The 20,964-nt window shown below is 44.4% G+C and overlaps 1 protein-coding gene across 4 annotated transcripts; it reads left to right on the forward strand.

The window, feature by feature from the left end:
* Nucleotides 1-676: 676 nt before the first annotated feature.
* Nucleotides 677-20,931, forward strand: xpa (xeroderma pigmentosum, complementation group A). 4 transcript variants are annotated; one of them, XM_078214254.1, is made up of 7 exons: nucleotides 677-892; nucleotides 5,538-5,762; nucleotides 6,004-6,114; nucleotides 9,729-9,834; nucleotides 10,816-10,981; nucleotides 12,901-13,018; nucleotides 20,690-20,931. In XM_078214254.1, exons 2-7 carry the CDS (start codon nucleotides 5,582-5,584, stop codon nucleotides 20,839-20,841), a joined length of 834 nt encoding a protein of 277 aa, XP_078070380.1. In that variant the 5' UTR covers nucleotides 677-892; nucleotides 5,538-5,581; the 3' UTR covers nucleotides 20,842-20,931. The 4 variants fall into 4 exon arrangements, with proteins under 4 accessions (XP_078070380.1, XP_078070383.1, XP_078070382.1 ...); XM_078214257.1 differs by having other exon boundaries at nucleotides 734-788; XM_078214256.1 differs by having other exon boundaries at nucleotides 737-892; nucleotides 4,049-5,762.
* Nucleotides 20,932-20,964: the final 33 nt, after the last annotated feature.

Raw genomic sequence — 20,964 nt, forward strand, 5'->3', positions numbered from 1 at the left:
TCAAGTGTACAAGGATAACTAAGAAAAGATTAAGACCCATAAAAGACCAAAAAGGTAACCTATATGTACAGGTGGAAGGTCTGGGTGTGGTTTTTAATGAATACTTTGCACCTTCACAAAATAGGGGATGATGCAGACATTGTAAGAAAGAGTAGAGTTGGTATATTGGGTGGATAAACATAGGGAGCGAGGAAGTATTAAGGGTGTTGACATCTTTGAAAGTGGATAAATCACCAGGGCTGCTAAAATAAACCAGGGAGGGAATTGCAGAGGGTCTGCCCATCATTTTCCAACCCGCACTAGATATAGGTGTACATCTTCAAGGTTCAGAAGAAGTCATATTGGACTAGAAACATTAACTGTTTCCCTCTTCATGGATGCTGCCAAACCTGCCGGGCTTTTCTAGAACTTTCTGTTTTCATTAGCGCAAAGCTGATTAACCGAACTTCACAAGGTAATCATCACCAGGACAGCCTGATCCTCCAGTTCCCCCCATAGCAACAACCAACTGGCCCTGACAAATCTGGTACCCTCCACCCGCCTGTGCGTGGAGTACTGGCCACTCCTGTGATGTAATCAATCCGCGCCTGTTCCAGCTCTGCGCCGGAAGAGGGTTCGTTCAGTCGGCGGTAGCGTGCGTCCACCGGAAGCAGCGAGCGAAAGCCGGAAGTAGCGTGTGTCCACCGGAAGCAGCGAGCGGAAGCCGGAAGCAGCTTGTGTCCACCGGAAGCAGCCTGTGTCCACCGGAAGCAGCGGGCGGACACCGGTAAAGGGGCAGTGGCGGCGCAGTGAGTCTGCGAGGGTCGGGATGATGAAGAGGAATTAGAGATGGCACCGGCTGGATATCTCCTCCCGCCCTCCCCTGCTCCTGACGGGGGAAGTGAGGGTTGAGGTGAGGAAACCCCAGGCGGAGCTGAGCGGGAGGGTCGGTGTCAACAGCAACACTCCCTGTGCTGGGCTTAGGCTTATTGGTCTCAGAGGAGGAAGGGCAAATGCAATTCTTCACCTCTCTACACAGTACTCATTACTCCTCTCTTCCCCACCACTCTCCAGTTTCCTCTTGCACATCATTTCTCATGCATTTGCAAAGGCTGCAAGAAAACAGTAAGATAAAGACAAAATACTGCAGATGCTGGAATGTGAAACAGAGAGTGCTGGAAAATCTCAGCAGCTCCTACAGCATTCTGACAGACCTGCTGAGATTTCCAGCGTTCTTTGTTATGTCGTAATAAAGCAGTTCTCTTTCAATTCATTCCAAACACCCTCCATTCTTCCCTTGATAACACACAGTAAAACCACTCTGCTCGTGCATTCTACCACATGCCAAACCACCAACACATCCCAGCACTCCTTCATTTCATCATCTTTCTTGTAGAGCCCAACGGAACCATTACACAACAGCCATTCGTTCTTGCCCTCCTATTCTGCAGGATGAGGCAGCACCTAATGCCAGCAAGAGGAACAGGACGGATGGAGGTGACATTAACATCATTTTCTTTCACAGGCAGAGCAGGGAGCCCTGGTCACCACTGTCCTAGGCAGGATCATGGCCTGGAATGGCTAGTAGTGTGTCCAAGCATTGTGTCTACATATTGTAACCCTTCAATTAATTCCATGCAGATGCAGTAAGCTTAGCAACTTCAACCTGTGTCCTGTAGAATGTTATCTGATCACATGCAGCCCATCTCTCATCAGCAGGGAAATGGAGTTGGATGATTCCTCTCTGGATGCACCATTACATGCTGCATCCTTTCCAGGCATCAGCTCGGAAAATGACATTCTCTGTAAGTGAGTTTGAGGGATCTGTCTGAAACAGTAGCTAACCAAGGCAAAATCAGTAGAGGGAGACCGTGTCAAAGATCAAGGCCCTCCTAGCTCTGCTAAGAATAACATGAGGACTTAATTGGCCCAGCCAAGAGAAAAAAAACTGCTGCCCTCACAGAGACAGTTGTACAAAGTATTGGAAGGTAATCTAAGGAATTTCAAAAGTGCTAAGTCTACCTCCAGCTTCATCAGTCTCCCCTGAATAGCAAGCCCATCTCCAGTGATGTTGTGAATCACAGAAGGGGCCTATGTTTACATGGACATTGAGTAAATTTAAGGAGGCGATAGACAGATTTGTAATGAATGAGTTGAAGGGTTAGGAGAACGGGCAGGAAAGTGGAGTTGAGGCTGAGATGAGATCAGCATGATTGTATTGAATGGTGGTGCCAGCTCAAGGGGCTGAATTGCCTCCTGCTCCTAACAGTAATGTTCTTGTATTCTTTGTAACATTGGTGGAAGTACAAATGGTGCCCTACAGGCTGTGGGATCAGCAATGGAGAGAATAATAGAAACTTTGAAGGCATTGCGAACTATAAATATTGGGAAGACTGAAGTCATTGTTTGTGGTCTCTGCTCCAAATTCCTTTCCCTGGCTACTGATTCTATCCTTCTCCCTAGCTGTCTGAGGTTAACACAGCAAGAAGTCTCACAACACCAGGTTAAGTCCAACAGGTTTATTTGGTAGCAAAAGCCACTAGCTTTCGAAGCGCTGCTCCTTCATCAGGCTTCTTCATCAGTATTCACTCACCTGATGAAGGAGCAGCGCTCCGAAAGCTAGTGGCTTTTGCTACCAAATAAACCTGTTGGACTTAACCTTGTGTTGTGAGACTTCTTACTGTGTTTACCCCAGTCCACGCTGGCATCTCCACATCATGTCTGATATTAATCCAGTGTTCATAATCTTGATGTCATATTTGATCCCGCGATGAGCCTCATATTCCAGTCATCACTAAGACCGCGGTAGCATCACTAGACTTCGCCTCTGCCTCAGCTCATCTGCTTTTGAGACCTTAATTTATGCCATTACTATTTCTATACTCAATATTAAACACACTCCTGGCTGGTGGGCCCACATTCTTTTCTCTGGAAATTTGTGGTAATCTAAGACTCTGCTGTAGGTGTCTTAACTCACAACAAGTCCTGCTCCTTTATCATCCCTATGCTCGCTGATCGACATTAGCCTGCAATCAAACAATGTCTTGACTTTAAGATTCTCATCCTTGTTTCCAAATCCCTCCACTTGCTCTTCCTTGTCTCTTTAAAGTCCAGCAACCCACTGAGATATCTGTGCTCTAATTCTGGCCTCTTGTACTTTTCCAATTATATTGCTGCACCTTTGTTGGCCATGCTTCAAGTTGCCTAGGCCCCAAGCTTTGGAATTCCCTCCCTACATTGTCTCATCTCTCTATCTCACTTCTCTTCTTTAAGGCACTCTTAAAACCTATCCCCTTGACCAAGCTTTTTTCATCTGGCCTTATATGTGATTGCTTTATAAGACTCCTGTGAAGCACCTTGGGATGTTTCATTGGGTTAATGGCACTATATAAATACAAGTTGTTTTCTTTATGAAGTAACAGAAGTATTGGATCAAGGTTTATGGTTGATGTTGTGCACGTGATCTTCCCAAAGGCCTCTGATGAAGTACCACCTAAAAGGCTTGTTAGCAGATTTGAAATCTCTTAGATTATAAGAGATGCGGCTACTTGAATATAAAACTGGCTGAGTACAGAAAGTAAAATGAGTGGTTGTTTTTCAAACTGGTTGGCAAGTGTGCTGTAGAAACACTATCGTCTTTGATAAATATTAATGACCTGAAATGATGTATGCAGGGCATGAATTTAGAGTTTGGAGATGGCACGAAACCCAGATAGTTTAGGCATTTAACCACCGGAGTTTAGAAGAGTAAGAGGTGACTTGATTGCAACATACAAGGTCCTGAGGGGACTTGACAGGGTGGATGTGGAGAGGACAGTTCCTCTTGTGGGAGAGTCAAGAACTAGTCAAGAAAACACTCTTTAAAAATAAGGGATCGCTCATTTAAAACTGAAACAAGGAAAAAGAAATTCATTGGTGTTCCAAGACTTTGGAATTCCCTCTCTCAATGTCGATGAGGCAGCGTCTTTAAATATCTTTAAGACAGAAGTAGGAAATTTGGCCTGCCTGCCCCAACACACCAACTTTTATAGATGTACCATAGAAACCATTCTTTCTGGTTGTATCACAGCTTGGTATGGCTCCTGCTCTGCCCAAGACCACAAGAAACTACAAAGGATCGTGAACGAAGCCCAGTCCATCACTCAAACCAGCCTCCCATGCATTGTCACTGTCTACACTTCTGCTGCCTCGGAAAAGCAGCCAGCATAATTAAGGACCCCACACACCCTGGACATTTTCTCTTCCTATTTCTTCTGTCGGGAAAGAGATATAGAAGTCTGAGGACACGTTCCAACTGACTCAAGAACAGCTTCTCTGCTGAGGTCATCCATTGTATCCAAGAATGAGAGATCTGAATATTTTATTTGTGTTGACAGGCTAGGGGCTGTATAGGAGCAACATGAGATATGGGAGTCCAGATAAATGTTACTGGAAGCTAGTATACTGGCACAAAATGTAATCAAGAAATCTAATGGAACGTTGGTCGTTATCTCAAAGTTGCTAGAATACAAAATCAGAAATAAGGCTTCAGTTATACAGAATCCTGTTTGGATGCCGCTTGGTGCATTGCGTTCAGTTTTGGATTTATAGAATCGTAAAATCTACACAGTGCAAAAGCAGGCCATTCAGCCTATCGAGTCTGCACCAACTCTCCAAAAGAGCAATTTACCCAGATCCAATCCCTGTAACTCCACGCATTGCCCCACTAATCCCCCTAACCTATGCATCTTTGGACTGTGGGTGGAAACTGGAGGACCTGGAGGAAACCCACGCAGACACAGGGAGAACGTGCAAACTCCACACAGTCACCCAAGGCTGGAATTGAACCCAGATTCCCAGCGCTGTGAGGCAGTTGTGCAAACCACTGTGCCACCATGCCGCCCTGTTTAGATAGGATATTACTGTCCTCAGATGGGTGGGGAAATGCAGATTCACTGAAATGATATCAGGACTTAAAAGATTAAATTATGAGGACAAGTTACATAAATCTGGCATGTATTTTTGTTGAACACAGAAGATTAAAAAGTGAACTAATTAAGGTGTTTAAAATGAAAAAAGATTCAGTAGGATAGACACAGATAAATTATTTTGGGAAATTCAGATTAAGGGGCCATTACCCTAAAATAATTTAGGGATGAAAATAGGAACAGTGGTGGAACGTTTTCATCTTTTCCCTTTGCCCCTCCACCTTTTCCCATGTTATCCCCATTTCTATACAATCCCCCATAATTCCTCCTGTCCTTTCACCACCACCTTTGCCCGCTCACTGCCCCTCACCATTTTTTCCTGCTTATTTTGTTCTAGCCTTGTTAAAACTAGAAATAGCACCTCTGCTACTTTTGCCCGAAATGATCTGCCAACTCAGTACAAGCCAGATGTCAATCCTGAGACTTGTCTGATCTCCAGAGGTCAGTTCCAAAATTGAGCACTCCACTTACCAATGAAATAATTAGACTCTCAGCCTTTGACCTTTGCTCTGAACCCGGCCCTCGGTACGTGTCAGAAGGTCTGATTGTGTAGTCATCACCTGACTTGCTGTTCCTAATTACTCTCTCCAGCTGTTTCCAGTGTTGAGGCAAAATAAAACAACTCCATTCCAAATATGAATTTAGAGGCAAAGAATGGATCATCACTGGCCGCTGCAGGTGGAGGAGAGGCAGAGTTGGAGCAGAAGAGGTCCCTGCCGCCTGTCGTGTTGGCCAAGATCGAGCGGAACAGACAGAGAGCGCTGATCCTGCGACAGGCCAGGCTAGCGAGCAGGCCGTACCCTCCTGTTGATGCAGGCAAGTGACATTTCCCAAATGTTAGCTTACTTATGTCTCATTCTGCAGTGTTATGTCTGGATAGAATTGATAAAACATACCTTGTGTTAAGAGTTCAAAACTCAACTAAGACAAAAAAAAGTTATTACCATTTAAGTATTGACTCCAAGCCCTGTCACAAAGCAAGATCCGTGTTCACTGGTGGCTGTTAACATGTACAATTTGTCTGACAGGATGGTATATTTATCTTTCTGTTTGACAGGTGGCAATGTTGCAAAGCTTACAACCAAAGTAATAGATACAGGAGGAGGATTCTTTCTGGAAGAGGAAGAGAAAGAGGTACATGAAGTGAATAAAGTTGTGCAAGAACCAGGTACATTTGTGTTTAAAAACATTCTAAGATGTGTAAAGATTAAACTAATCAGGTAATAGCAGGATGTCTATAGTGGTGCACACATAACACTACAATTCCTGAACAGGAGTGACTATTCCATTCTGGAGCCTACTGCCACTAACTCCTACATCATCACAAGGCTTATTGCCTTTATGCATGCCATAGTCTATAGTAAATAACGGAAATAACTTAAGTAATTAAGTACAGGAAAACAAAGTCCTAAGCATGGTATGCATAGAATGGTACATGTACAGGAGTATGAAATATGCAGAATGATATGCATATGGCAGTGTGGTATGTGCAGAATGACATGTGAACCACAGTATGGTACGTTCAGATCAAGCTAGCTACTTTGCTGTAGATGGTTGCCTTGCCACTGATGTTCTCATCCCATGAATGAATAGAAAACTCAATTTATTTGTAGATGGCCACATGGACAAGGCACCTCAGCTAAGCCTAATTCCTCTTTGTTATGGCATCATACAGGTTGCATTTTACAGTAGGGGGAACTGGATATCAAGTTAGGGTTTATTCCCACCCTTTGCCTCAGGGCATTAATAGCATAGCATGCAAAGCATTTGTTCGTAGAAACAGAAAATTTACAGCAGAAGGAGGTAGTTTGGCTCATCGTGTCTGCACATTACTGACTGTTTTCTCACTGGAAAGTTTGTCCTTTAATTTAAAAAAGTCATGATTTTTGAACACTTGACTCCAATCCCTCCTTCACCTTCCCTGCTCTTAAAAGAGTAAGTCTCAGTTCCTCTCCCCCTACCTGAAGTCTTTCAAAGAACAAAGAAAATTACAGCACAAGAACAGGCCCTTCGGCCCTCCAAGCCTGCACCGACCATGCTGCCCGACTGAACTAAAACCCTCTACCCTTCCAGGGACCATATCCCTCTATTCCCATCCTATTCATGTATTTGTCAAGACGCCCCTTAAAAGTCACTATCGTATCTGCTTCCACTACCTCCCCCGGCAGCGAGTTCCAGGCACCCAACACTCTCTGTGTAACAAAACTTGCCTTGTAAATCTCCTTTAAACCTTGCCCCTCACACCTTAAAACCTATGCCCCCAAGTAATTGACTCTTCCACCCTGGGAAAAAGCTCCTGACTATCCACTTTGTCCATGCCCCTCATAACCTTGTAGACTTCTATCAGGTCGCCCCTCAACCTCCGTCATTCCAGTGAGAACAAACCAAGTTTCTCCAACCTCTCCTCATAGCTAATGCCCTCCATGCCAGGCAACATCCTGGTAAATCTTTTCTGTACCCTCTCCAAAGCCTCCACATCCTTCTGGTAATGTGGCGACCAGAATTGAACGCTACATTCCAAGTGCGGCCTAACTAAGGTTCTTTAAAGCAGCAACATGACTTGCCAATTTTTAAACTCGATGCCCGGCCAATGAAAGTAAGCATGCCATATGCCTTCTTGACTACCTTCTCCACCTGCATTGCCACTTTCAGTGACCTGTGTACCTGTACACTCAGATCCCTCTGCCTATCAATACTCTTAAGGGTTCTGCCATTTATTGTATACTTCCTATCTGTATTAGACCTTTCAAAATGCATTACCTCACATTTGTCCGGGTTAAACTCCATCTGCCATTTCTCCGCCCAAGTCTCCAACCGATCTATATCCTGCTATGTCATCCCTGATACTATTCCAGTAATTCCTCTTTATACCTTTGGAAAGATCTTGACATCCTCCTTAAAGTGTGATGCCCAGAATTGGCCTTAATACAACAGTAGGGACGTAACCAATGTTTTATAAAGGTTTAGTATAACTTATTTGCTTTTGTAGTCTATATGCTTTTATTTATAAATCCAATCTGCCTTTTTAAACAATCTTCTCAACTTGTCCAGCCATTGTTAAATGCTTGTGAATGTATAATCCCATTTAGCTGATATTGCTTCACCTTTACCTTCTTACCAAAACAAATCATTTAATTTTTGTCGAAAATTTCATCTGCCATGTCTGCCCATTTTGCCGGTCTGTTGGTACCCTTCCAAAGAACAATGAACAATACAGCACAGGAACAGGCCCTTTGGCCCTCCAAGCCCGCGCCGTTCCCTGGTCCAGACTAGACCATTCTTTTGTATCCCTCCATTCCCACTCCGTTCAGGTGATTATCTGGATAAGTCTTAAACGTTCCCAGTGTGCCCGCCTCCACCACCTTGCCCGGCAGCGCATTCCAGGCCCCCACCACCCTCTGCGTAAAATACGTCCTTCTGATATCCATGTTAAACCTCCCCCCTCACCTTGAACCTATGAACCCTCGTGAACGTCACCACCGACCTGGGAAAAAGCTGCCCACCGTTCACCTTATCTATGCCGTTCATAATTTTATACACCTCTAATAGGTCTCCCCTCATCCTCCGTCTTTCCAGTGAGAACAACTCCAGTTTACCCAATCTCTCCTTATAACTAAGCCCCTCCATACCAGGCAACATCCTGGTAAACCTCCTCTGCACTCTCTCTAAAGTCTCCACGTCCTTCTGGTAGTGTGGCGACCAGAACTGGACGCAGTATTCCAAATGCGGCCGAACCAACGTTCTATACATCTGCAACATCAGATCCCAACTTTTATACTTCCGAAGTTTATTACGAATTTCTTCACTGTTTGCTACATTTCAGTTCTGTGTCAGCTGCAAACTTTGAAATTATGGTCCGTATACACAAGACCAGATCATTAATATATAGCAAAATGAGTAAATTCCTAATACCAAGCTCCAGGATTCTCCACTGCAGAATTCACCCCTCCCTGAAAAAAATACCCCATTAAACTCACAGGCTTCAATTTTGCTAACAAGCATATTCTTCAGTACTTTGTCAAAAGTTTTTTGGAAGTCTATTTGTATATCAATCACACTACCCTCACCAACATTCTGTTACTTCATGTTGGCCAGAACAACAGGCAAACTTCCTGAGCCACTTTCAGCAGTATTTTGGAATCTTTTATGGGCTTTAGTTTAAAGTTTCAACTGAAAGATGGCACCTTCAACCATGCAGCACTCCCATCAGTGCTGCGCTGCCAGCAGCCTAAATCATTCATCCAGTTCACTGGGACAAACTATGCTGTAGGTCTAAATTGTCCCAGTGTGCAGCAGTGCAATTAGCTTTATCACCGTGGGACAGCCCGGTGACACAGTGGTCAGCACTGCTGCCTCACAGCACCAGGGACCCGGGTTCAATTCCGGCCTCGGGTCACTGTCTGTGTGGAATTTGCACATTCTCCCCGTGTCTGCTTGGGTTTCCTCCGGGTGCTCTGATTTCCTCTCACAGTCCAAAGTTAGTCTGATTGGCCAAGCTAAATTGCCCCTTAGTGTCAGGGGATTAGCAGGGTAAATATGTGGGGTTATGGGAATAGGGCCTGGGTGGGATTGTGCAGACTCGATGGGCTGAATGGCCTCCTTCTGCACTGTAGGGATTCTATCATTTTACCATAAATGGAGGACACACATCATGTTTCTTTAATGTCTTTATTACCCAAGTACAGCTAACCATTTCAGAAAACTCCATCGTGCTAGTCTTTCTTCTATGTCACATTATGAGAATGCTGTCTCTTATTCAAAATATACCACTTTTATCCACAGGACCTGTCTTGGAATTTGATTACTTATTGTGTGAAGAATGTGGTAAAGAATTCATGGACTCCTTTCTCAGTAGTCGCTTTGATCTAGCTGTGTGTGATAACTGCAGGTATTGTTAGTTATTTCATCCCTGGACATTTACGCAAATAAAACTCAAGCTGACCTCAAGCAACTGTCTCAAAAGTAGTGGAAGAAATGGATTACTGAGCTATGGATAGATTTTGACCCCATAAGATTCAAGCATGGCAGTTTTGAATGGCTGAGAATCTGTCCATTATGCAGTGGGAGAACACATTCACAGATCATGTGAAAATGGGGATGCTGCCATGCTGGGTGTAAGGGAGTCTGCAGAGGGCAAGCAGCATGCTGGGGGATGGAGACATATAGGAATACCTGGGTGAGGTATCCGGCCTGTGGATCTGTTCCTCAGCAGATGTCACCACCTTTTGAGGAATGGGTTATGGGGAGAAAATGGAAAAGAAAGGGTCTGGGCACCCAACTGTAATTCATAGCTTCACTGGTTATCAGTCTGTTAATTACAATGAATCTTTTTTTATTAGAGTCACAGCCACAAAGAGCATTTGTTTAGAGGGAAGCTAGGTAAAAATGAGAGAAAGGAATGGGTTAAAGCTGATAGGTCTGGAAGAGAGGTGGGAGGAAGCTGATGTTAGACAAACACTGTTGTGGACCAGTTGGCTGAAGGATCTCCTTCTGTGCTGCATGTTCTATGCAGAAAATAAATGCCTTGCTGACTGGTAACACCAATATGCAAATTTTATTTGGCTGTTGTATAACAGTTTTTTGCTGCTGAATGTGAAGTAAAGCTGAAGAGGAAAATTTGCAGTTGATTAAATAACTTAAGATACACGTTTTCAATTGTTGCTAATTTTCTACCTCTTCATAGCTTTTTATTGCTGAGCCTTCAGTGAGTAGATTAGTGAATATTCAGGTAACCAATGTGTGTGATTACAAGATGCAAGATCATGGACAAGTGACCCTGGTCTGGATCTGACCAGTTAGATAGGCATGTTGCCTAAAGATTCCTCATCAGCAGTAGAAACTCAGTAACCATCTTCCTGTTTTATTGTAGAGATAATGAAGAGAAACACAAACTAATTACCCGAACAGATGCAAAGCAGGAATTTCTGCTTAAAGACTGTGATTTGGACAAGAGAACACCTGTACTCAAGTACATTCTGAGGAAGAATCCACATAATACCCAGTGGGGCGATATGAAACTTTACGTACGGCTGCAGGTCAGTATATTTACAAAAAATGCTGTGGTCTGCTAAACAGCACAAGGTGTAAAGGTGCCTGATATGGAGGAGCACTGAGCTGAGCTCACTGGGAAAGATACACCCAGTTTATAAAAAGGTCACCTTGATATTGAGCTGCACTCAGTGGTTAATCGCAGTCGTCACTTCTAATAAGTGGACACGGAGTCATGAATATAGAGTGCTTTATGAGATGTTTTGATTTCATCGTTTCTAAGATGACTGCCATTATGTTCTGTATGAGAACAGGGCAGATTTCTTGAAGGATTTGAGTATTATTGTCTTAGTTGTTTGGTGCAACAATTCATCGGTTTGACGAGTGAAAAATGAGTCAGGGTGACCATGAATCCAGTCACAATGGAACCTGATTCACTGTGTCCAGCAGGTAAGGTATATGACTAATAACCAGTGGTAGTAAGTGCAGAGAAAATGAGTAACAGTGCCAGTAACTGTGATAATTTTTAGAAATTCAGTCTTGAAATACGGGTATCACTGGCAAGGCCAGTATTTATTGGCTATCCTTTGTGTCCATTCAAAAAAAGTCCAGACGGGTAACCTCCTTGAACCATTGCAGTCCAGAGTTCCAGGACTTTGACGCAGCAATGATGAAGGAATGGTGATATATGTCCAAGTAAGTGGTGTGCCCATGTACCTGCTACACTTGTTTTTCTCAGTTCTGGAAGTCATAGGTTTGGGAGGTGGTGCAACACACGCTGCAGATAATAAACACTGCAGCCATATCATATGGTGGCGATTGATTAGGCACTCCTTTGTCCTGGGTGATATTAAGCTTTGTGTGTTTTTGTAATTTCACCCATACAAGCAAGTGGAGGCTGTTTTTAGTGGGCACATTCAAGAGAAGAATTTGTACTTCAGACACAATGGCTGGCACAATATGGTAGCGAGACGGGACGGTTAAAATGTTCATAGGCAGGAACAGGATTTAAAACGGTTTAAAAATACTTTCTTTGGCACTGGCTCCCAGTTTGATAAAAGATCAGGAAAGAGTAACAATCCTCGGTCAGCTGTCTGCTTAATGGATTTCATATGAAGTCACAAACTGAGTATTGTGTGAACTTAGACTGGGCACTGTGGAGCTCAGGGTCCTTGGTTAGATAACAAATGCAAAATGCTGAATTGTTTCTGTAAACTCTGGATACCTTTTGATCCACGCCGTGACAGCAATTCATGAATGTTGCTCATGATCTTGAAAATTTATAACAATGTTGTAGATCAAGAATTTTTCCCAAAACAAACACAGCACTTTAGATACTTAACTGGCATCTTTGAAATTGACATTAACGGATATCCATAATTGCTTTTTAGCCAGTATAAGTGACTGTTTTCTACATGGATGTTTTAAGTGCTGGGAACTATGGCCCAGCACATTCTTGACTTGTGCCTTGTAAGCAGTGGAGAGACTTTGGGTAGTCAGGAAGTAAGCCATTTGCCATAGGTTACCCAGCCTCACACTTACAAATGCTGTGGCTACTAAAGTAAGTATGGCTGGTCAAAGATAAAAAAGAGCTACCACAGATTGCTAGGAGACAAGGGCCAAATTAAAAATAATGGATGAATCAAAAACCAACTGTCCACTTGCACTTAAAACCAGTACCCATAATCCCAAATTGTACATGACTTTTGAGTCGTGACTTGGTAGATAGTAACTGCTCCATTGAACTATCTTACATTGGCATGTTTTACAACCAGAAAAAAAACTCCTAGTATTTGTGGAACTTGAGAATCAAATAGTCATCACATGTAAATAAATTGTGAATGGGCCCATTGATTTACATTGACAGCTTCAGTATCCTCACTATCCTTCACAGGTAATCTAGAATTTACCTAAGTGAACAACACTATGTCCTGGACCTTAGCACTGTGTTGCCTTTTGTTTTTAGATAATCAAGCGTTCCCTTGAAGTATGGGGCAGTGAGGAAGCTCTGCAAGAAGCTAAAGAAGCACGACAAGAGAACAGAGAAAAGATGAAACAAAAGAAATTTGATAAAAAAGTAAAAGGTGGGTGAGATTAAATTCCAATTGGAGCCAGCATTGACTGTGATTCCTGATGCTCCAGAACCGAGATTCCATACTATTGCTGAAATCTATATAAAAGGACTTGTTTTATAGTATCCAGACTATCCACTAGATTTACACAAATTTAGAGAATTGAGTATCGCTGAAAAAAGACATCAAAGCTTTTCATCGTGCACTCATCAAAACAGGTGGCATGGTGGTTAGCACTGCTGCCTCCCAAGGACCTGGGTTCGATTCCCGGCTTGGGTCACTGTCTGTGTGGAGTTTGCACGTTCTGCCTGTGTCTGCGTGGGTTTCCGCCCACAGTCTGAAAGAAGTGCTGGTCAAGTGCATTGGCCGTGCTAAATTCTCCCTTAGTATACCCAGACAGGCACCGGAGTGTGGCCACTAAGGGATTTTCACAGTAACTTCATTGCAGTGTTAATGAAAGCCTACTTGTGACGAATAAATAAACTTTATTTGCAAGAATATCAAATGTGAAGCGAACAATAATTTGTACTTCATGAGAAAAGATAGTATTGGTTAAGGCATTGCCCTGGGGAATGAACCAGAAATTACCTAGTTTGTTCAGTTGAAATGGGCACAGTGTATGTACATGTTCTTTCCTGCAAAGAACAGAGACCTATATATTAATGTAGCTTTTAATGTGTGTAAGTGTGCCACATTGCGAGCCAACTGATAATCCCTAGACCAGTTATCAGTGTAATTCTTAGCATACACAGGATTATTTAGCTAACGTTGTTCAGTCCCAGAATCACATCTAATATTGGACACTTGTTTTGAGTTTTGCAAGCATGGGATGGTTGGGTATGTTCTGTACCTTGCTTGTTCTGAACAGCCGAAGGGACATGTTGTTTGATGCCAGTCTTTTGAGATGTACAGCCTACATAGCAAGCATCATACCAGCAGTGAAATTCATATACCACTTTACTAATGTATATAATTGGCAGAACATCTTTTTTGCTTAACAGAAGCATCTTGTCAGTGATGAGCACCATTCATGTTGCTACTGCATAGCAGCAGTGGGAAACTGCTTTGCTTCACCTGTTGCCCAAACCGTTGAGATATCTTACACTTCCAGGTAGACTGGGCACTGGCACTTCTCTGAACTGAAAGAGGTGGCCTTAAGCTTATTCATGAGTTTGCGTGATATACAGCGAGCAATGATCTGATCAGGATAGCCATTATCTCAGGATAGCTTCGATGCACCCTATTGCAGGATCAAGCTAGCACAGTGAGCAAAATAGTCAGGCTTGCACTGAGGCACACTTGCACGTGCTGGAAACAACATGTATAAATACACAGAGCCATGTTCTTTGCAGACAGAAAGAACATGTACCCATTGCGTCTATTTCAACTAAACAAAAAAGGTGACAGCCATTTTTCCTGGTTCATACCCCAGAGAAACCCATGCCTTGATCAGATTTGAATTTAAACAAAGCTTGGCAGTTAACTGTCAATCATCAGTTGACTGGTGCATTCTCTACACAACTCTATAAATGTCCATGTGCCAATCAATTAGCACTCTTCATGAAGCATAAATTGTTGTTCCCTGGACATTCGCAAGAATACAAAATTAACTGATGAGTGCAAGACAAAAAGCTTCAATGTCTTTTTTCAGCAGTAATCAAGTTCTGTGCTATCCAATAGCTATCTTAGAATTGGTATCAAAGTTTTGAATGGCTTTCCTTCTCCTTACTGCTGGAATGATGGTATTTGTTCAAGTGATCTTGCAACAAAAAATTGGTGTCCATAAAGGAAAAACATTCCATATAGTCAGCTCTTTTGAAAATTACAGCAAATTACTGAGTGTAATTTTAAAAGCATCAGTATCATAGAATCATAGAAACCCTACAGTGCAGAAGGAGGCCATTCGGCCCATCGAGTCTGCACCGACCACAATCCCACCCAGACCCTACCCCCATATCCCTACATATTTACCCACTAATCCGTCAAACCCAAACATCTCAGGTCTCTAAGGGGCAATTTTTAGCATGACCAATCAACCTAACCCGCACATCTTTGGACTGTGGGAGGAAACCGGAGCACCCGGAGGAAACCCACGCAGACACGAGGAGAATGTGCAAACTCCACACAGACAGTGACCCAAGCCAGGAATCGAACCCAGGTCCCTGGAGCTGTGAAGCAGCAGTGCTAACCACTGTGCCACCAATGCCGTCCTTAGTAGTTTAAATAATACCTGGGTATTCAGACATGACCAGAAGAATTACTTCAACTCCAGATGCGAGGTGAGAATGACTTTCCTCGACCAAATATGGCATCAAGGCGCCCTAGTAAAACTGGTAGAATCAGGGCAAAAGCTCCTGCTGGTTAGAGTTGTACCTAGCATCAAAGGAAGATAGTTGTGGTTGTTGGATGGTCAGTCATCTCAGTTCCAGGACATCATTGCAGGAGTTCCATGGATTAGTGTCCTATGCCCATCCATCTTCAGCTGCTTCATCGATGAGTGATGCATTTTGGAAGAAATAATGTAGGGAGGAGTTATACAATAAATGGCAGAGTCATCAGGAGTATAGAAACACAGAGGGACCTAGGTGTGCAAGTCCACAAATCCTTGAAGGTGGCAACACAGGTGGAGAAGGTGGTGAAGAAGGCATATGGTATGCTTGCCTTTATAGGACGGGGTATAGAGTATAAAAACTGGAGTCTGATGATGCAGCTGTATAGAACGCTGGTTAGGCCACATTTGGAGTACTGCGTCCAGTTCTGGTCGCCGCACTACCAGAAGGACGTGGAGGCGTTGGAGAGAGTGCAGAGAAGGTTTACCAGGATGTTGCCTGGTATGGAGGGTCTTGGCTATGAGGAGAGATTGGGTAAACTGGGGTTGTTCTCCTTGGAAAGACGGAGAATGAGGGGAGATCTAATAGAGGTGTACAAGATTATGAAGGGTATAGATAGGGTGAACAGTGGGAAGCTTTTTCCCAGGTCGAAGGTGACGATCACGAGGGGTCACGGGCTCAAGGTGAGAGGGGCGAAGTATAACTCAGATATCAGAGGGACGTTTTTTACACAGAGGGTGGTGGGGGCCTGGAATGCGCTGCCAAGTAGGGTGGTGGAGGCAGGCATGCTGACATCGTTTAAGACTTACCTGGATAGTCACATGAGCAACCTGGGAATGGAGGGATACAAACGATTGGTCTAGTTGGACCAAGGAGCGGCACAGGCTTGGAGGGCCGAAGGGCCTGTTTCCTGTGCTGTACTGTTCTTTGTTCTTTGACCTTCTCTCTATTATAAGGTCGGAAGTGGGGATAAGTCCAAAGATGTGCGGGTTAGGTTGATTGGCTATGCTAAAATTGCCCCTTAGTGTCCTGAGATGCGTAGGTTAGAGGGATTAGTGGGTAAATATGTAGGGATATGGGGGTAGGGCCTGGGTGGGATTGTGGTTGGTGCAGACTCGATGGACCAAATGGCCTCTTTCTGCACTGTAGGGTTTCTATGATTCTATGACTCCAGGATGGTAGTCTGCCTACCTGGTGCTGGGGTAATGGATGTCACCGAGCGGATAGGAGGCATCTTAAAAGGGGAAGATAAAGAAACGGATGTCATTGTACACATTGGTGCAAATGACGTAGATAGGAAGAGCAGGGGGATCCTACGAGAGCAATTCAGGGAGTTGGAAAATAGACTAAAAAGTAGGGCCTCCAGGGTGGCCATCTCTGGACTGCTCCCAATGCCTCATGCCAGTGAGGCTAAGAATAGGGAGTTAGTACAATTGAATGCTTGGCTGGTCCAGGAGGGAGGGCTTCATTTTCCTAGATCAATGGGAAGTTTTCAGGAGAGGATGGCACCTGTACAAGGACGGGTCACAACTAAGTTGGAAGGGCACAAATATCCTGGCTGGGAGTTTTGCTAGTGCAGTTCGGGGGGGTTTAAACTAGTATGGCAGGGGGGTGGGGATCAAAATATTAGGTCTACAAGTGTAGAGGTTAGGGACGAGCTTGAGGCTGGGACAAGGCTGGCAAAGAAGAAGAGCACTCTGGGGGAGGATGACCTCACTGGGCCTGGAGGTCTGGAGTGCTTATACTTCAATGCAAGGAGCGTAGCAGGTAAGACAGACGAACTTAGGGCCTTAATGCTCACGAGGAATTTGGATGTGGTTGTGGTGACAGAGACTTGGTTGAAAGAGGGACAGGACTGGCAGCTGAATATTCCGGGGTACAAGTGTTTTCGGCGAGACAGAGGAGGGGCCAAAAGAGGTGGGGGAGTAGCAGTATTAGTTGGAGAGCATATTACAGCGGTGCAGAGGGAGGACAATTCAGAAGGGTCATGTAACGAGTCACTCTGGGTGGAGCTTAGAAACAGGAAGGGCGCAGTCACTATGTTGGGGGTATACTACAGGCCCCCCAACAGCCCAAGGGAAGTGGAAGAACGGATATGTCAGGAGTTACTGGATAGGTGCAGGAAAAATAGGGTTGTTGTAGTGGGAGACTTCAATTTCCCTGGTATAGACTGGAAATCGCCGAGAGCTAGGACTCTGAATGGGGAGGAATTTGTAAAATGCGTACAGGAGGGTTCTTTGGAACAATATGTAGATAGCCCGACTAGAGAGGGGGCTATACTGGACCTCGTACTGGGGAATGAGCCCGGTCAGGTCTTCAAAGTTTCAGTAGGGGAACATGTAGCAAATAGTGACCACAATTCTGTTAGCTTTAGGATAGTGATGGAAAAGGATGAGTGGTGTCCCAAGGGTACGGTGTTGGATTGGGGGAAGGCTAACTTTAGTGGGATTAGGCAGAAATTGGCAGCTCTTGATTGGGAGAGGCTGTTTGAGGGTAAATCCACATCTGGCATGTGGGAGTCTTTTAAGGAACAGTGGTTAGGGCTGCAGGACAGGCATGTGCCTGTAAAAAAGGATAGGAAGGATAGGATTCGAGAACCGTGGATAACCAGGGAAATTGAGGGACTGGTCAAAAAGAAAAGAGAGGCGTATGTTAGGTCCAGGCAGCTAAAAACGGAGGGAGCTCTGGAGGAGTACAAAGAAAGTAGGAAATAACTCAAACGGGGAATTAGAAGGGCAAAAAGGGGTCACGAAATGTCCTTGGCAGAAAGGATTAAGGAGAATCCCAAGGCATTTTATTCATACGTTAGGAACAAAAGGGTTGTCAGGGAAAAAATCGGACCTCTCAGGGACAAAAGTGGGGAATTATGCTTGGAGCCCAAAGAAGTAGGGGAGATCCTAAATGAATACTTTGCGTCGGTATTCACAAAGGAGAGGGATGTGTTGACTGGGAGTGTCTCGGAGGAGAGTGTTGACCCGTTAGAGAAAATCTCCATTACAAGGGAGGAAGTGTTAGGAAATATAAAGACTGACAAATCCCCAGGGCCTGATAGAATCTATCCAAGGCTGCTCAGGGAGACGAGAGATGAAATCGCTGGGCCTCTGACGTAAATCTTTGTCTCGTCATTGGACACAGGTGAGGTCCCAGAGGATTGGAGGATAGCTAATGTGGTCCCGTTATTTAAGAAGGGTAGGAAGGATAACCCGGGTAATTATCGGCCGGTGAGCTTGACGTCCGTGGTGGGGAAGTTGTTGGAGAAGATTCTTAGAGATAGGATGTATGCGCATTTAGAAAGGAATAAACTCATTAACGATAGTCAGCATGGTTTTGTGAGAGGGAGGTCATGCCTCACTAACCTGGTGGAGTTTTTTGAAGAAGTGACTAGAATGGTTGACGAGGGAAGGGCCGTGGATGTCATCTATATGGACTTTAGTAAAGCGTTTGACAAAGTCCCTCATGGTAGGCTGGTGAAAAAGGTTGGATCTCATGGGATAAAGGGGGAGGTGGCTAGATGGGTGGAGAACTGGCTTGGTCACAGAAGACAGAGGGTGGTAGTGGAAGGGTCTTTTTCTGGCTGGAAGCCTGTGACTAGTGGTGTTCCGCAGGGCTCTGTATTGGGACCTCTGCTGTTTGTGATTTATATAAACGATCTGGAAGAAGGTGTAACTGGGGTGATCAGTAAGTTTGCGGACGACACAAAATTGGCAGGACTTGCAGATAGTGAGGAGCATTGTCAGAAGCTACAGAAGGATATAGATAGGCTGGAAATTTGGGCAAAGAAATGGCAGATGGAGTTCAATCCTGATAAATGCAAAGTGATGCATTTTGGTAGAAATAATGTAGGGAGGAGCTATACGATAAATGGCAGAACCATAAAGGGTGTGGATACGCAGAGGGACCTGGGTGTGCAAGTCCACAGATCCTTGAAGGTGACGTCACAGGTGGAGAAGGTGGTGAAGAAGGCATATGGCATGCTTGCCTTTATAGGACGGGGCATAGCGTATAAAAGTTGGGGTCTGATGTTGCAGATGTATAGAACGTTGGTTCGGCCGCATTTGGAATACTGTGTCCAGTTCTGGTCGCCACACTACCAGAAGGACGTGGAGGCTTTGGAGAGAGTACAGAGGAGGTTTTCCAGGATGTTGCCTGGTATGGAGGGGCTTAGTTATGAGGAGAGATTGGGTAAACTGGGGTTGTTCTCCCTGGAAAGACGGAGGATGAGGGGAGACTTAATAGAGGTGTATAAAATTATGAAAGGCATAGATAGGGTGAACGGTGGGAAGCTTTTCCCCAGGTCGGTGGTGATGTTCACAAGGGGTCATAGGTTCAAGGTGAAGGGGGGGGAAGTTTAACACGGATATCAGAAGGACATATTTTACACAGAGGGAGGTGGGGGCCTGGAATGCGCTGCCAGGCAAGGTGGTGGAGGCGGACACACTGGGAACATTTAAGACTTATCTAGATAGCCATATGAATCGAGTGGGAATGGAGGGATACAAAAGAATGGTCTAGTTTGGACCAGGGAGCGGCACGGGCTTGGAGGGCCGAAGGGCCTGTTCCTGTGCTGTATTGTTCTTTGTTTGTTCTTTGTCATGATATTCAATGATTGCACCATTTGTAACTCCTTGGACTGACAAGTGTCAAGAAACATTTCTGCCGCACAAATGCAAGGCAATGACTATCTCCCCTTGACATTCAATGGCATTACCATTGCTAAATCCCCCACAGTCGTATCCTGGGGATTACTACTGGCCGGAAACTGGACTCGCCAGATCAATACCGTAGCTACCAAGAACAGGTCAGAATCTAGGAATCCTGCAGTAATTCATTTCCCAATCCACAAGTCAAAAGTGTGATGGAATATTCTCCACTTGCCTGGATGAGCGCAACTCCAACAGCACAAGAAGCTTGACACCATCCAGGACAAAGCAACCACGTGATTGACAGCCCATCTAAACATTCACTCCCTCCATCGCCAAAACACAGTAGCAGCAGTGTGTACCATCTACAAAATACACTGCAGGAACTTACCAAGGCTTTTTAGACAGCACATTTCAAACACACAACCACTATCATGGGAACACTACTACCTGGACGTTCCCCTCCAAGCCACTCTCCATCCTGGCTTGAAAATATAATCGCTGTTCCTTCACTGTCGCTGGGACAAAATCCCCAGAATTCCCTCCCTAACAGCATTGTTGGTGTACCTCTACCAGAGGATCAGCAGCAGTTTAATAAGGAAGCTCATCACCACCACCACAGTAGCAATTTAAGGTTAAGCAATAAATACTGGCCAGCCAGGAACACCCACATCCCAAAAATAACTGACTGTTACTCTTCATTCTTTTTGTAGAGCTTCGCCGAGCTGTGAGAAGCAGCCTGTGGAAAAAGGAATCTGCTGTTCACCAGCATGATTATAGCCCTGAAGAATATGACGAGGAGGAGGATATGTATAGAAAGACATGTGTGACATGTGGCCATCAGCTAAACTATGAAAAAATGTGATTTAATCTTATGCTCCAGTATGCAATGTAATAATTTCGCACTTCAATAATTGCATAGATTTTGATTTTATTAATAAAGAACATTTCTGTAGAGTGTTTTAATTTGTTCAGTGTAGTACTGAAA

The sequence above is a fragment of the Mustelus asterias genome, chromosome 6 (genome assembly GCF_964213995.1).
Source record: "Mustelus asterias chromosome 6, sMusAst1.hap1.1, whole genome shotgun sequence".
In the NCBI taxonomy this organism is placed as follows: Eukaryota; Metazoa; Chordata; class Chondrichthyes; order Carcharhiniformes; family Triakidae; genus Mustelus; species Mustelus asterias.